The sequence below is a fragment of the Oculina patagonica genome, chromosome 2 (assembly GCF_052425735.1).
Source record: "Oculina patagonica isolate OP01 chromosome 2, crgOcupat, whole genome shotgun sequence".
NCBI lineage: Eukaryota > Metazoa > Cnidaria > Anthozoa > Scleractinia > Oculinidae > Oculina > Oculina patagonica.
Window position 1 is genome coordinate 21383343 of NC_135759.1, and position 14093 is coordinate 21397435.

General features: G+C 39.3%; 2 protein-coding genes across 2 annotated transcripts in view; one reads left to right on the forward strand and one right to left on the reverse strand.

Annotated features, from left to right (window-relative positions):
• Window positions 1–14093, forward strand: part of LOC144643579 (protein D3-like) — a 217454-nt gene that overhangs the window by 119912 nt on the left and 83449 nt on the right. The window lies entirely within an intron of this gene.
• LOC144643454 (G-protein coupled receptor 157-like) lies at window positions 4762–8395 on the reverse strand. The gene is made up of 3 exons (XM_078502711.1): window positions 7701–8395; window positions 5831–6028; window positions 4762–5045 (listed from the first exon to the last, which is right to left on the reverse strand). Exons 1-3 carry the CDS (start codon window positions 8361–8363, stop codon window positions 4869–4871), a joined length of 1038 nt encoding a protein of 345 aa, XP_078358837.1. The 5' UTR covers window positions 8364–8395; the 3' UTR covers window positions 4762–4868.

Consider the following 14093-nt stretch of genomic DNA (forward strand, 5'->3'; position numbering starts at 1 on the left):
TTGTCCAAGGCTGTGCTCTTGTTACATTTTGTTGTCATCTGCTTTCGAGCGACAAGAAAAGCAATAGTTTACCGAAACGCCCGGCCTGGTAACCTCCTTATTCAGCTTAAACTTCGGTCTGAAAACAGGCACACAATAAATTTCTCTTCCATCCTCGCTATCTTGTGTAGCTTTGTATTTCACAAGGCAAAATTGTTCGAAATAGAATGTTTAAATCCATTTGTGAAGTCACAACATTCTCTATTTTTCGATCGTGTCCTGCCACAGGCAGACCACCCTATGTGTTCGTAGTTAATTATTGTTGTTGACATGAGACGAACAAAAGAAATTTTGAAATCGATAAGGGCTACTGAAATAAAGCTTTAGAAATAAAATATCTAAACTACATTTCGCTCTAAATATCTCAATAAAGTTTAATGAAATGTTTATCGACTCATGTGTCGTATTTTTTCGCCTGCGCGGGCCGTTTTAAGCGCCTTTTTAACTGATTTAGCCGGCCGAAGGCCGGTAAGAGAAGAAAGAGGAGACAAGGCTTGCAAGTCGGCGGCCGACAGAAGCGACCTCCTCCACTTCAAACCGGAATTAACGCCAAACTAATGAAAAACTCACCTATCTGACGACGGCTGTCGATCGGTGAGTTGTTGCTCTATCTCTTCGCCGAATTTTAGCTTCATCCCTCCAACATTTTCCGAGAAAATCCATGCTGAAATCATGCAAACGGCTTTCTGACTATGATCGGTGCTCGACATAGCGACCAGGGAAATTCCAAACAGGCCGGCCGTTTCAAATTAACCAATCAGCGCTTGGCTTCCCGCGGCAGCCGGCCGCGGTTCAAAACCCCAACCCTGCCCCGCACAGGAGTTTTGACACTTCCGCTGAACTTCAACCAAGCGCTGATTGGTTAATTTGAAACGGCCGGCCTGTTTGGAATTTCCCTGGTCGCTATGTCGAGCACCGATCATAGTCAGAAAGCCGTTTGCATGATTTCAGCATGGATTTTCTCGGAAAATGTTGGAGGGATGAAGCTAAAATTCGGCGAAGAGATAGAGCAACAACTCACCGATCGACAGCCGTCGTCAGATAGGTGAGTTTTTCATTAGTTTGGCGTTAATTCCGGTTTGAAGTGGAGGAGGTCGCTTCTGTCGGCCGCCGACTTGCAAGCCTTGTCTCCTCTTTCTTCTCTTACGGCCTTCGGCCGGCTAAATCAGTTAAAAAAGCGCTTAAAACGGCCCGCGCAGGCCAAAAAATACGACACATGAGTCGATAAACATTTCATTAAACTTTATTGAGATATTTAGAGCGAAATGTAGTTTAGATATTTTATTTCTAAAGCTTTATTTCAGTAGCCCTTATCGATTTCAAAATTTCTTTTGTTCGTCTCATGTCAACAACAATAATTAACTACGAACACATAGGGTGGTCTGCCTGTGATAAAACTTGTGCCTGCATTACTACGGACAGCATTTTCTTTTACTTCGTATAGTGTTAACGAAAAGTCTTCTCAGTTCTTCTACCGTACGAAAAGTCTGTTATAAAAGGAGATTGCCAAGCAAATTTTTGTAAAGATAGCGGGAAAAAAGACAGCGGTTTTCTATTTATAAAAAACAATTTTTATTCAAAATTTTAAATTTATTTTTTTAAATTTTGTGGAAATTTTGTCATTCTATGTGGACTATTGACTAAGAAAATTGAGACCGAAGTTCATGTACTAATTACAACCTAATTTTGAGAGCTACCCCCAGACCTCCCTAGGAAAGATGCAGTGAGTTGTTTACCATACTATCTCTTTGGGGAAACATATGTATGAGCTTGAGAGCTCTCTGATAGGTTAATTATTTTATAATTTAAGTAGATAATTTTAATAATTCAGTTAGCTTTATTTTCATTTTTTAGCCCAAATGCTACCAGATAGCACCCTGAAGCATAACAATTTTAAATTTTTCTCGTGAAGTGCCAGCAAACCCCTCGCTACAAAAAGGGAAACTTTTCACCCGACCTTTCCCCTAACAAGGTGCTACATACACCGGGCTGGTTGACCCGTCTGATAAATTCTGTGACCCCTTGCTTCAAAAACTTAACTGGAACACTGTGCCATGACTGCAAGTGATATCGACAGACACGAATGCAAGTTGTGTTAGTTTAATGTCTTAACAATAATGAAGTTTAATTAACTCGACACACCTGTCAATTTTAAAAAGAACTCAGTGCTTAGCTTCTCTCTTCCATCTCTTTCTGACCTTCTACAAAAGTGAGACAAGAAATGTAATCAGTCCTTAATATATAAATATTTATAAGCGAAGATATAAATAAAAACTGCTGTTAAAATAGTCAACCTATTCAAATGCAAAAGCTCGCCGGTTTCGACAGGTGTCACACAAAAATTCTCCACTGACAGCCTGGAGGGAACTCTGCATTCTTTTTCTGTAAACAAAATCAAAATGACAAATTTATCGCCGTCCACGTAGTTTCCAGTTTTTATAAGATACAAAATTAAACATATAAAAATTAGAAGAAACAAAAACACCAACCTGAATTGTCGCCCGCTCCACCGCATACTCTGATATTATTTCTATTTCCTTCGGATTCCGTTAAAATTCCTCGCTTCCTCGCACAGTAGCAGCTTCTGCATAGCAACTCTCCGTTTTCGGTTAGTTTAATAAAAGGCGAAGGCCCACTTGTACTTTTCCTCCCACAAACATAACACCCGCCCTTAGCGCGGTACATTTTTTTTCTCGACCATGGGAAGGGAGCTAGCTTCGCTAGCTGCTTACACTCACAGTCCTTCGCATGGTGGAGAAAAGCTTTTGCGACGCTTGCCAGCCCTTTTGCCCGCCATTTTTTCCCGCTTTAAAAACGCGGCCGTGTAAACAAAATGGAATGCCTCGAAAGCAAAAGAACGAAGGATCAATTCTTCACACTTTACAGCAAAGATGATCGCTTGTTCTTCTGCCTCGGCGGCCATTTTGTTTTGCACGGCTAGATAGTGAGCATGCGCACGCGAGTTGTAAAACTGACCAATCAGACAAAAGTCTCCTTTGGTTATTTATATAATATTTTATCGGATGGTTTTGGAAAGTAGTTGAAAATCATTTCTGCTTACAACGCGTAGGAAAATGGTGGAGGTTTCAACATTTACTGTTACAACTGTATTTATAGAGATTACAGTCGTGGAATATAGCAGATATAGCTTTTATATCAACGTAACTAGTATACCTAATGGTAAAAATGTTGCTGAAAGAGAGGACGATGTAAATATCAGTTGTTCGATCTGTAAGCATTGTTCTTATCTTTGTGTAGACAACTTTTTTTTTTAAATTTAGCCGCGGCAACAGATTGTATCGGGGTTAAAGAGGGATTGTAATTGGATTGTAAGCTTGGCGGTTCGGGATTGAATGTCAAAGTTAATCTTGCACACATAGCACATGTCGTTTGAACAAAAGGTTTGAATCGTTAGTCGGTTGAATACCCAACCATTTTAAAGTTATGACCAGTTATGGTACAGCATAGTAAGCTCTGTGTAGAAGTTAAAGTCTCTCTTTAAAAGTGACATTTGTGCGAGTTAAACACTACTGCATAGTTTATTGCGTACGTTCGCGCGGAATCACGTGTCAAGCAAGATCGAATTCAATGTTTTCTATTAAGCAGATTGAACCTAGCAGAATATTTCATTCAGTAGATTTAAATTGCGAAGAAAATGACTGTAATTTACACGTTCTTCAGCCGCTGCGTTGTAGCTTTGGCGTTACAAAAACATCAAGACCGGCTCAAGAGTGACCAAAACCAAATTTCTCCTCACAATATCAATATTAAATCAAGAGAAGAGGTTATAAGAATTAACAAAATCATCACCACTCGCATGTCATTATCACTTAACAGGCTAAGCGTTTACGAATAAACACCCAAAGCGATATCTCATATAGCGTGAAGAAAGCACATGGAAGTCATAGTATAAGTATACAGTAAAATGTATGCTTAGTGAACCAAAGTGCAATACAGCGTTTTTCCACAGCTAAGTATCTGTCTGTCATCTTTTTCTTTTTCTGGGCTTTTGATTTTATTTGGGAAAGGGAAAGTTCCGTGGCAGTGTGAGACAACATTGAAACAAAATGAGGGGGGGGGGGGGGGCTTGGACCCCAGGCACCTTCCCTACATTACTTCCCTATTACTGATCTCTCTGCAGTGAATGCTATGTTTTTGAAGAGAAGCACTTTATGCCAAAGGGGGCCAGAACTGGACGAAGGCTCTGCTACAGTGAAGAGCCTAAGGAAAGTACACGAAGGCTTGAAGTGAGACTGATACAGGGGGAGGGATATTTTTTTTGTTTAGTAAGGGGGAGAGGTAATGTAGGGAAGGTATTAAATTGCTGATTTTGGTAGTTTTTATTTTCATTTTATTTTAGGGGATTGTCTCTAAAAGTTTTCCAGTATTGAAGTTTGATGTGAGGGCTTTGTTGTTTTTTTTTTTTGGGACTTTATTTCCCCTTCCTTTTTCTGCTTGTCACACAATCTTTTCTCATGTGACTGAGGCAAGATTCCATGACAAGCTCCAAGAACCTCTGTGTAACTAGAATGCTATATTGACGTCTCCCTGTCTCTTCTCTCCTGGAGTATAAGTGGCGGATCAAGTCCTTCACATGGGGGGGGGGGGGGGGCGATCATCTAGACCCTAGAGTAAGGGGGGTGCTCTCAGACCCCTCTCCTAGATCCGCCACTGAGTACCCACTGGAAGTAAGATCTAGTAATTGACAAGTCCAGTATCCAATTTCAGTTAGAATATATATTTTATTCCATACATTTTTTTTTAAAATTACAATATTTAAGCTACTCTGGACTAATAGACACATGAAAACTTTATTGAAGATCAAAATATTAATCAATTGTCCCATAAACCAAGTTTGTACTCTCAAGCAAGGGGTCTTTCTCCAGAGAATACCTGCACCATGGTATGATTTGACCACAACAAAGTCTGAACTTATTCCTGATCTTGTCAGTAAACAAGCAAAACAAAACAAAATTGGCAAAGCCTTGACTGTTGTCACCAATTCCCTGAAAAAAATAATAAAAATGTCCAATTAATAAATGGTCTGCAATGCAATACACTTGTATTTTTTAATAGCTGACCCTAGCTTATTTTACCCCAAACCTTGCATACAGTTGGATGAAGTGTCAACTTGTACATTTTATCATATAAAACTAATTCCAAAAGCAGCACAGATGAAAAGAATACACACACAAAACAGGTGCCATTTGGGTTGAGAGGAATTTTGCATAAACAAGGTTGATGATGACGATGATGATAATTACTATTGTTGTTATTATTATAATTTTTTTTGGGAGGGGGGCAGGGGTGGGGGTGGGGGTGAATTAAGCAACAAGCATAACCCAGTCAATCAGTTCTGTATCCTTGCCAAAAGGTTGCTCTTAGCCTGCATAACAGGCGCCGTAGTTTCGAGCGCACGTATGGGAAACACAAAAGGCGTGTAGTAGCAGGTGCCATAGTTTCGAGCACGGATATGGGAAACACGAAAGGCGCGAGGGGGCCTCGCGTGCCCTTATCGCGATCGCGCACTCTTTTAAACGCGCCTTAAAACGTAAACAGACGCCTGCTACGCAGGCTAGGTTGCTCTAAGAGATCAGTATCTTAATAACATGCAACAAAACTGAAACTCCCTGCAATGAAACTGCATTTAAACATTTTTGAAACAAATAAAGAATGCAATTAGGGGCAGGTGGGAGTCTTACTTATTAAATGTTGTACCAGTGATTTAATCACCGCAATGGAAGCAAGTTTTAAATTAAGTCACTAATAGTATACAATAGTCTGCACTTACATGAAGTATCACAAGCCACTCAAGCACTGAAGGATCCTCAGGATAATCAGCTAAAAAACGGATAAACCTTATGGTGCCCCAGATGCGCAATAGAATAAACACCACAGGAATGAACATTAACTTCTTATCTGCCTTCTTTGCTACTTCTACAGATCTCAGTGTTAAAAATTTGCTTCCTGGAACAAATCCTGTTTTTAACTAGTGGGAGAAGAAGACAAGGAAATATAAAAATGTGTCTATGTTTTATTACGATAGCTTGCAAACAACCTAAACATTGTTATTGAAAATGGCTTTGTTAACTGCCCCAGGGTCAAGACATACCGGTAACCAAACACAAGGTTTTATTTAGGGTTGCACACAAAGAAATAAAAAAATGTTGTCATGTTTGAAGGTTACTTTTTGACTCATATGAACTTCATATTGACACTTTGCCTTTACAACTTATCCACAGCCCTGGTTTTATATTACATATCAGTAATTTTTTTTTTTTGGGGGGGGGGGGTGGGGTGGTGGAGTATTATGGCCTCTTTTGCACAGTGCTATTTATTTTTCCCCTGAAAGATCCTCCACCCGGATCCAACTTAAGAAACGATAAGGGGAAGAAGTGAGATTCCCAAGTTCAGAGTCAGTTCTGGGGCGGATCCAGGATTTCAAGAAGGGGGGTTCGAACAAATGGACCGCCAAAGGCGGTTCCATCTGGGGGGGTCCGGGGGCATGCTCCCCCGGGAAATTTTGAAATTTAAGTCCTCGGAAATACGATTTCCAGCGTTTTGAGGGATGATTGTGGACGGACAAACCATCTATTTTTAAAGCTATTTTATTAAACAAGGACTACGTTTAAGTCTTTACAACAATCAACTGACACCTACAAAATTAAACTAAAATCACTGTAATATATTTGTCTTCACTATTTAATGTGTTCTAAAAAGTCACACTTAAGATTCCTCAAAAATGGGATTAACGAGTAACATTCTACGAGGTTGTTTTTCAGCTAATTTCGGAACTATAGCATCGTAATCGACAGGCTTTTCGTAATGAATACTCATTGAAGTCACCCAAAGGAGTCTCTCGGTTGTCATCGTGGACTAAAGGTAACGCTTGACTAGTTTTAAAGTGCTGCTTGAGCGGAATTATACATGCAATTCGCAACAACAGGTGGATGTTCGGAAAGATTTCTGGATCACGAGCATGTAGATAGACAAAATGTGTAATCAATAAAGTTGTCAATTGTTAACCTAAGGGAAATTTGAACAAAAGTAGATTGAGTTTCTTCGAAGCTGTAAGGCAGGTTGAAGCCCGTCTGGTTTTTCCGTCACTGATTGCCATTTTCTCATCCAACGATCATGTTCAATGTCGAGAGTCTGTGGGATTGGGAGAGCTGACATATACATCTCGGAGACTTAAGCAATGTCTACATTTGTGCCCGCATCAATGGAAGGAAGCGCTTGTGTAAAAAAAAAAAATAGACTGGCATTTTGCTTCGTTCACTTATGTTTTTTCGTCAGAAACCGCTCGTGTTAGAATGTTTTTTCTTTCAGTTTAGGGGGTTCGACCGAACCACCCGAACCACCCCTGGATCCGCCCCAGGTCAGTTGACAGGAACCAGGAAAAATTGAGAACAATCTTGTACCATTATAAAATATTTTGTCGTAGAAATAGCACAAAGAAGCTAGAGGCAGGAAACACTTAGTGGAAGCAGGAGAAAAGGTACAAGAAGCATGAAGTTCAGACCCCCCTTCCTCTCCAACCCCCTACCCCTACCCCCACCACAGTATACATCTTGCACATTGGCAAGTTTGACGGATAAATGTTAATACCCCTCATACCCATTAATCCCCACCTATTTTATGTCAAACAATTTTCTTCATACCTCTCGTCTAATCTGCAACTTGACCAGCACGTAGAACACAGTGATGGCAATGTATGCTAAAATTTCCCATCCCTTTCCAGCAATGCACATCCATAACACCATCTTCCACCATCTTCGTTGGTGAGTATACTTTATCCAGCACCAGCCTGAAGATACATAGTCTCTTGAACTTCCTACTGCATCATCCAAATAAGCTATCACCGCTATTACTAACGGTATTCCCCAGGCCGTTATATGAAATACCCACATCGCTAGCCCCTCCATCTTTACGGAAACTGTCTTGCAAATAGTCAAGTAAAAATATAATGACAAATACACGGTCCAGAAAAACGAAGACAAAATCGCAACTATGTTAATTGTTGCTTCGATTTTGCACATTTTTTCATCTGAGTTCATATAAAGGCCTAGAATGTTAGAGCTCGCCACAAAGAAATCGCCGATTGAAATAAATACTATCATTCGACGTGAAGTCGTTCTCAAGTCGGGCCACATTGAGAAAGTAATAAAAATGGTCAAAGAACCCAGGATAGATAGTGAAGCTGCAGTAGTGGACAGGCCCTTATTTAGGGATTCCTCTGCAATTCGTTTTTGCCCAGGAACAGTCGTAGGAGCCTCTGTAGAATTTCCGTGAGTCAAGAGTTGAAATAACACGATGGACTCCATATTGTTCGTTTTCGTGATGCATCAAACCATAGTTCACGTGATGTGTTTATGGTCACGAATCACGAAAGGGTATGTGAAGGGTGGGGAGGTGGGGAGCAGCGGGGTGGGGCGGGGATGGCTTCAATAACAATTCAAGTGCTCCGTACTTCAATTCATTCTTAAATTTGGCGAACAGGAACGAAATGATTACTATTTCCTAATTTAATTTTTGGTCTGGCATTTTCATTGAGGCCAAGATAAGAATGAATACAGCCCCGTTGAAAATTTTTGAAAATCAAAACGTTCTACAACACCATTTAGTACATTTTGAAACACTTTGACAGCAGCAACAATGCACCTATCAATGTTAAGCCGCTGGGGGGCAGAGGCCGAGCACCCGGGGGGGTACTCCCTATAATGGCCTATACGGGGAGGCTCCGCCCGAAAGGGGTACCTTTTTCAGACTTCAGGTATATAAAAGGGTGGGGATTTCACAAGTTTAGGTATACGAAAGGGTATGGAAATCTGTCATTTAGGCTTTTAAAAGGGCCTTTCATTAAACTATTTCGAACAGTTGCAATTTATGGCTTCATTAAGAAATAAAAACGTTACTCTGGTTAAAAATTTTGTAGTAAAATGTTCGTAAAATATCTACAATGTCCCGCTGGGGGGCAGAGGCCGAGCACCCGGGGGGTACTCCCTATAATGGCCTATACGGGGAGGCTCCGCCCGAAAGGGGTACCTTTTTCAGACTTCAGGTATATAAAAGGGTGGGGATTTCACAAGTTTAGGTATACGAAAGGGTATGGAAATCTGTCATTTAGGCTTTTAAAAGGGCCTTTGGGACATTGTAGATATTTTACGAACATTTTACTACAAAATTTTTAACCAGAGTAACGTTTTTATTTCTTAATGAATCAACCACCTGGTTACAGGTCCATTTTTAAAATTTATGGCTTATTTTTATTATTTATTAAGCGCTACATGAAAATGACAAGAAAACATGTTTTAAGTCTATGCCAGGTAACCGGTCTTTCAGGTATATAAAAGGGGTTCCTTTTTACAGTAAAAGGTATACGAAAGTTCAATTTCTGTCAAAATGGTATATAAAAGGGTAAGGGGTTAGAGCTTGGGGCGGAGCCTCCCTGTATATATAAAACTTTTTTGGGTACCCCCCCCCCCCCGGTCGAGCATAGGCCGGGCATTTGAACTTAGCTGAGACTTCATGTTCAAAACAAGAACATTGAGAAGCTTGAGAAGCTTAAAATCGGGCGCTTTGCCTTGAAAGGCAGGGTTCAGTACAGCAGAAACCACGAAGCAGTTACTTAAGTAGCACTCAGTCCGACTGTGTTTGTGTAAGTCACAGGGCTTGCATGAGCTGTATTAGTGTGCATAATATAATATCTAGAACGTTGTCGAGATTGCATTATTACTTAATGACATGATGGTTTCAATTTATAAATGTATCTCACACAATACAAATAAACGATTGAAGTAGACGACTAGACAATGTAAAGTTTGACTTAGCAAAGTGCAGTGTATTGGTAATACTGTAAGGTGCGGTTTCACCTGACGGTCGTGTGCTTTTCGGTATTTTCCAGGCATTGCACTTTGATGGGACAGTACTACAACTGTTTACCGGGGAACTACTATTGTCAAGAAAATGATCACAACTTGTTGATGAATGATTGAACATTTGTTTCATACCATTACTGTAATAGCAATTGATGAAGGCTTTATGTACTGAACCAAAGTATAAGGACTGGGAAATACTGAAACCCATTATCAGCCACCTTAAACGGAAATATCTTGTTGGTGTTTCAAGGAATACAAGGAAACTTCACTCATCCCATGTATCTATGTATTGCGGTATTTTGTAATTTTTTGAGTGATTTTTGGGGATGTTTGGCAGGTGATAGTTTTTTTAAAAGAATTAGTAAAATTTAGACAACTAAGAAATATTGAAAATTTAATGTGAATTTAACATTGGAATTTGAAGTTAGAAATTGGCAGACGGACACCAAACAGTCCCGTGACATCCTGGAGTGTTTTTGCATGGGGGTCAACTGTGTGATGATGTTTCCATTTTTTTCTTCAATCCCCACTGATAAAGAACTGTTGTTGGTGTTATGTTGGTGTTGTCACATGTCAAGCCTTTAACAAGGTATGAAAGAACACAAGGATTTAAATTATTCTGGTGCTCAATTTTTGCGTAACTAAAATTAATGTTACTCAAATTCCTGATGGATTCTGTCTTAAACTGTTACGAGCTTAGTATTTCCAAATTATTGCATGTCAATGTAAGGCAAGACAAGACATGCCTTGGTTCTTATGTAATTCTCTTAAAAACACATAAGATATTGACTATAATTTTGTCTGTGCTATGGCAATTCACAGTGGGGTGGTCTTGATGTGTCTTTAACTTGTAGACTGGACTGGACTAGTAAAACGCGGAATTGTAAAACGCCTCTAGACACTTCGAATTCCTTGGCCACAATCATCTTACGGCTCTCTTCAATACATAATGTCTCAAAAAAACAGTAACCTCAGAAAGAAGTCAGAAGCAAATAAGGTCGAAAGACCGAATTTGAACATATAACGGCAAATGTTCTAATGTCACGAACGTAGGAGTCGTGTAGGCCCGTCACCTTTATTTACCACATACTGCCCCCAAATTAAAACAGTACCCTCAGAAAGAAGTCAGAAGCAAATAAGGTCGAAAGACCGAACTTAAACATTTAACGGCAAATATTCCAATGTCACGAACGTAGGAGTCGTGTAGGCCCGTCACCTTTATTTACGATTGACTGTTGATTTCTGGACGGGCCCCGTTCTACCTCGTGCGAGCAATACAAACGACTGCACTCAAGTGGAAAGAAAGAAACATATGCACACAACTCATAGCATCAATCCCGTTGTTTTAGTAGGGGTTTGCAGAACGAACATGTGCTATACTGCAAAAACATCTCCACGCTAAAACAGACCATAGAGTGCTCAAAAAAGCTAGAAATATGCCGTCGAAGAAACACACAAGAGCTTCAAACACAAATTGTTTCGCTCGCTAAACCGTTTAGTTTCCGTTTAGTGTCCGCGTTCTACAAGTCCGTGCTTAACAAGCCCTCGTTTTACAAGTCCGCGTTTTACAAGTCCGCGTTTTACTAGTCCTCGTTTTACAAGTCCGCGTTTTACTAGTCCGCGTTTTACTAGTCCGCCTTTTACAAGTCCGCGTTTTACTAGTCCGCGTTATACTAGTCCGCGTTTTACAAGTCTGCGTTTTACTAGTCCGCGTTTTACTAGTCCAGTCCAGTCCTCGAAATACAGTATGCCAAAACTCCCCGCCCTCTAAAGATAAGTCCTTGACGGTTCTTGTCGTTTTTCGGTGCCTATTCATCTTCGGCATCTTTCTCATCCACCTCTCGTTCTGTCCTGTGTCTGTCATCACACGAAAGAAAAGCTGATTCTCAAAAAATCTGCCACAAAAGGAAATTGACAAAAACAATATGAAAACCATATATCGAAAGTTTCTTATTCTAAAATTTTATCATACGTCTTAATTCAGAGCTACAAAGAAGTTCCTCCTTTTGAGTTATTGATACTGTTCTTACAGTACCTCTTTCCACTAGCGAAATTTTACAAAATTCCTTCGCGGCGAAAAGGTAGCGCGAATCCAGAACAGACTCCAATCGAGCGTGGGTTAATTCTAGATTACTATTAATTAACTATTACAACATTCATTTTTAAAATAGTTTCCCAAGCCGACTAAGCTAACTAAACGTCGAGTGTATCTTTCAGTAAACAAAACATGCCGTTATGACGCCGGAAATCCAGCTCACGCATACTATACCCCGTGACTCACGCAAACCTCCGACTTACGTGCTACTACAGTCATTCCTTTCTAAACACTTTTTTTTACCACCACCGTACCTTTCTACCCAAAAAACTCATGAAACCGCCCGGTTTTAACCTGTTTTAACCTTTCAAAAATTAGAGCGTTCGAAACTAAATAAGATCCGTAATCACAAACAACATACAGCCGTTTACCAGCACTCTTTAAAACTCCTGAAACCCTTCAAAATCAGGCAAAATAAATCTTTGAAATAACCTTTATCAATGTTTCTTATTTTTTATTCAGTTCTATAAAATGCCTTTCATACACTACTGTCAAACAAAAATTTCAATTTCCTCAAAGTTTCAAGACAAAAGAATAACAAATATTTCGTGCACAATGTAATTTGATTAAGCCAATATTATCACGTCTAAAAATACTTCAAGCAATTCAGTGAAAACCCGTTTTTTTTTCGTATCAACGAAAACCACTTTCGAATAATCAATACATGAAAATAACAATAAGATCAAAAGGAAGAAAGGAACCTTTCTAATTATTTGAAGACTTTCAAAGCCGTGATATTATGCATCCAATCCGCGATAAAATTTAATTACAACAAAATCCAAGTTCTCATTTTGAATTCCATTTTTTTCAGTTGATACCTTTATCCAACTTGTGAAAAATTCCATTCAAGTTCCTATTAATACTGTACATTCCCAATGTTTTGCTCAGGTCTTCAGAAGCGTCTTACTAACCAAATCTAAAATAATTCCAAAACATGCTGTACAAACATTCTACTCTTTGTGACAAACGACTTGACGACCAATTGTTCGAAATGAAAATCGACACAGTTCTTCCTAAATAAAAAAAAAGTTTTACGGCGGAGTCAGGCTCAAAAAATATACCGCAAGATCACACCCCCATTCATAGTCAGAAACCAGCAAACCATCTAGTTTGCTAAAAAAAACACTGCGTGACATCAATGACGTTACCTTTTTCATTTACAAAAATAACTTTAACTTGTCAAAGTAAGTGCAATTTCACAATGGTGAATATATCGGCCCAGTTCTCGGCCACTTTGTGTTTAACGCGTTTTTTCACACTCCAGTTGAATCAAAAAGAAAAGGTATTTCCTTCAAACGATAGACTGATTCATGTGCTTTAAGTATCTTAAGTTTGATCGTTCAATTCGATATAGAAAGCTCACACGTCGAGTTTACGCGGAGGTAGTTGTTTGTTTACGGCTCCAAATTCATGGATGTAGTTAAATTCGTATTTTATCCAAAAGCCCCCACCATACGAGCTAATTTTTGGCATGTGAAACGTAGAATAATTCAGCTTTCTGCTTTAGTTAACTTTTCGTTGAACCGTTGTATTTTTTGGTCTTAATTTACTTCGAAATTTTTTCTTGCGACGTTTGCGTATTTGCCAGTTCTCGGCCACCCTGCTCGCTATCACAGCTTAGCGCTTGATTTTTAATATAATTTCATCTGCTGCTGCCAGAATGAAAGAAATAAATGTTTTAAAAATAAAGTTCAATCTTATCTCTAAGTTTTGAGCTGACTCTTGTCTTGTCTATTATTTCTACAACACCTAAATATTTCAAGACCTTTTCACTGCAAAATAAACCATCTAAATGCACGGGTCACACAATGCGGTTTTGCCAGAACCTGCACATAGGCAACTAGGCGCGTTAAAATCCTTCTTTTCTAAAGTAAAACAAAGCATCATAAAAATAATTTGGGATCGATATAGTATAAATAGGTTTACAGAGTGATTTTATGACTGTGAAAATTAATTGAGCATTTTTTTACAGATAATTACGCACAAGCTTTTTAGTGGCTGAGAACTGGGCCAAGGTGGCCGAGAACTGGGCCCACAAATGGAGCTTTTATTTTTATTATTGCTCGGGCAAATTAATTTTT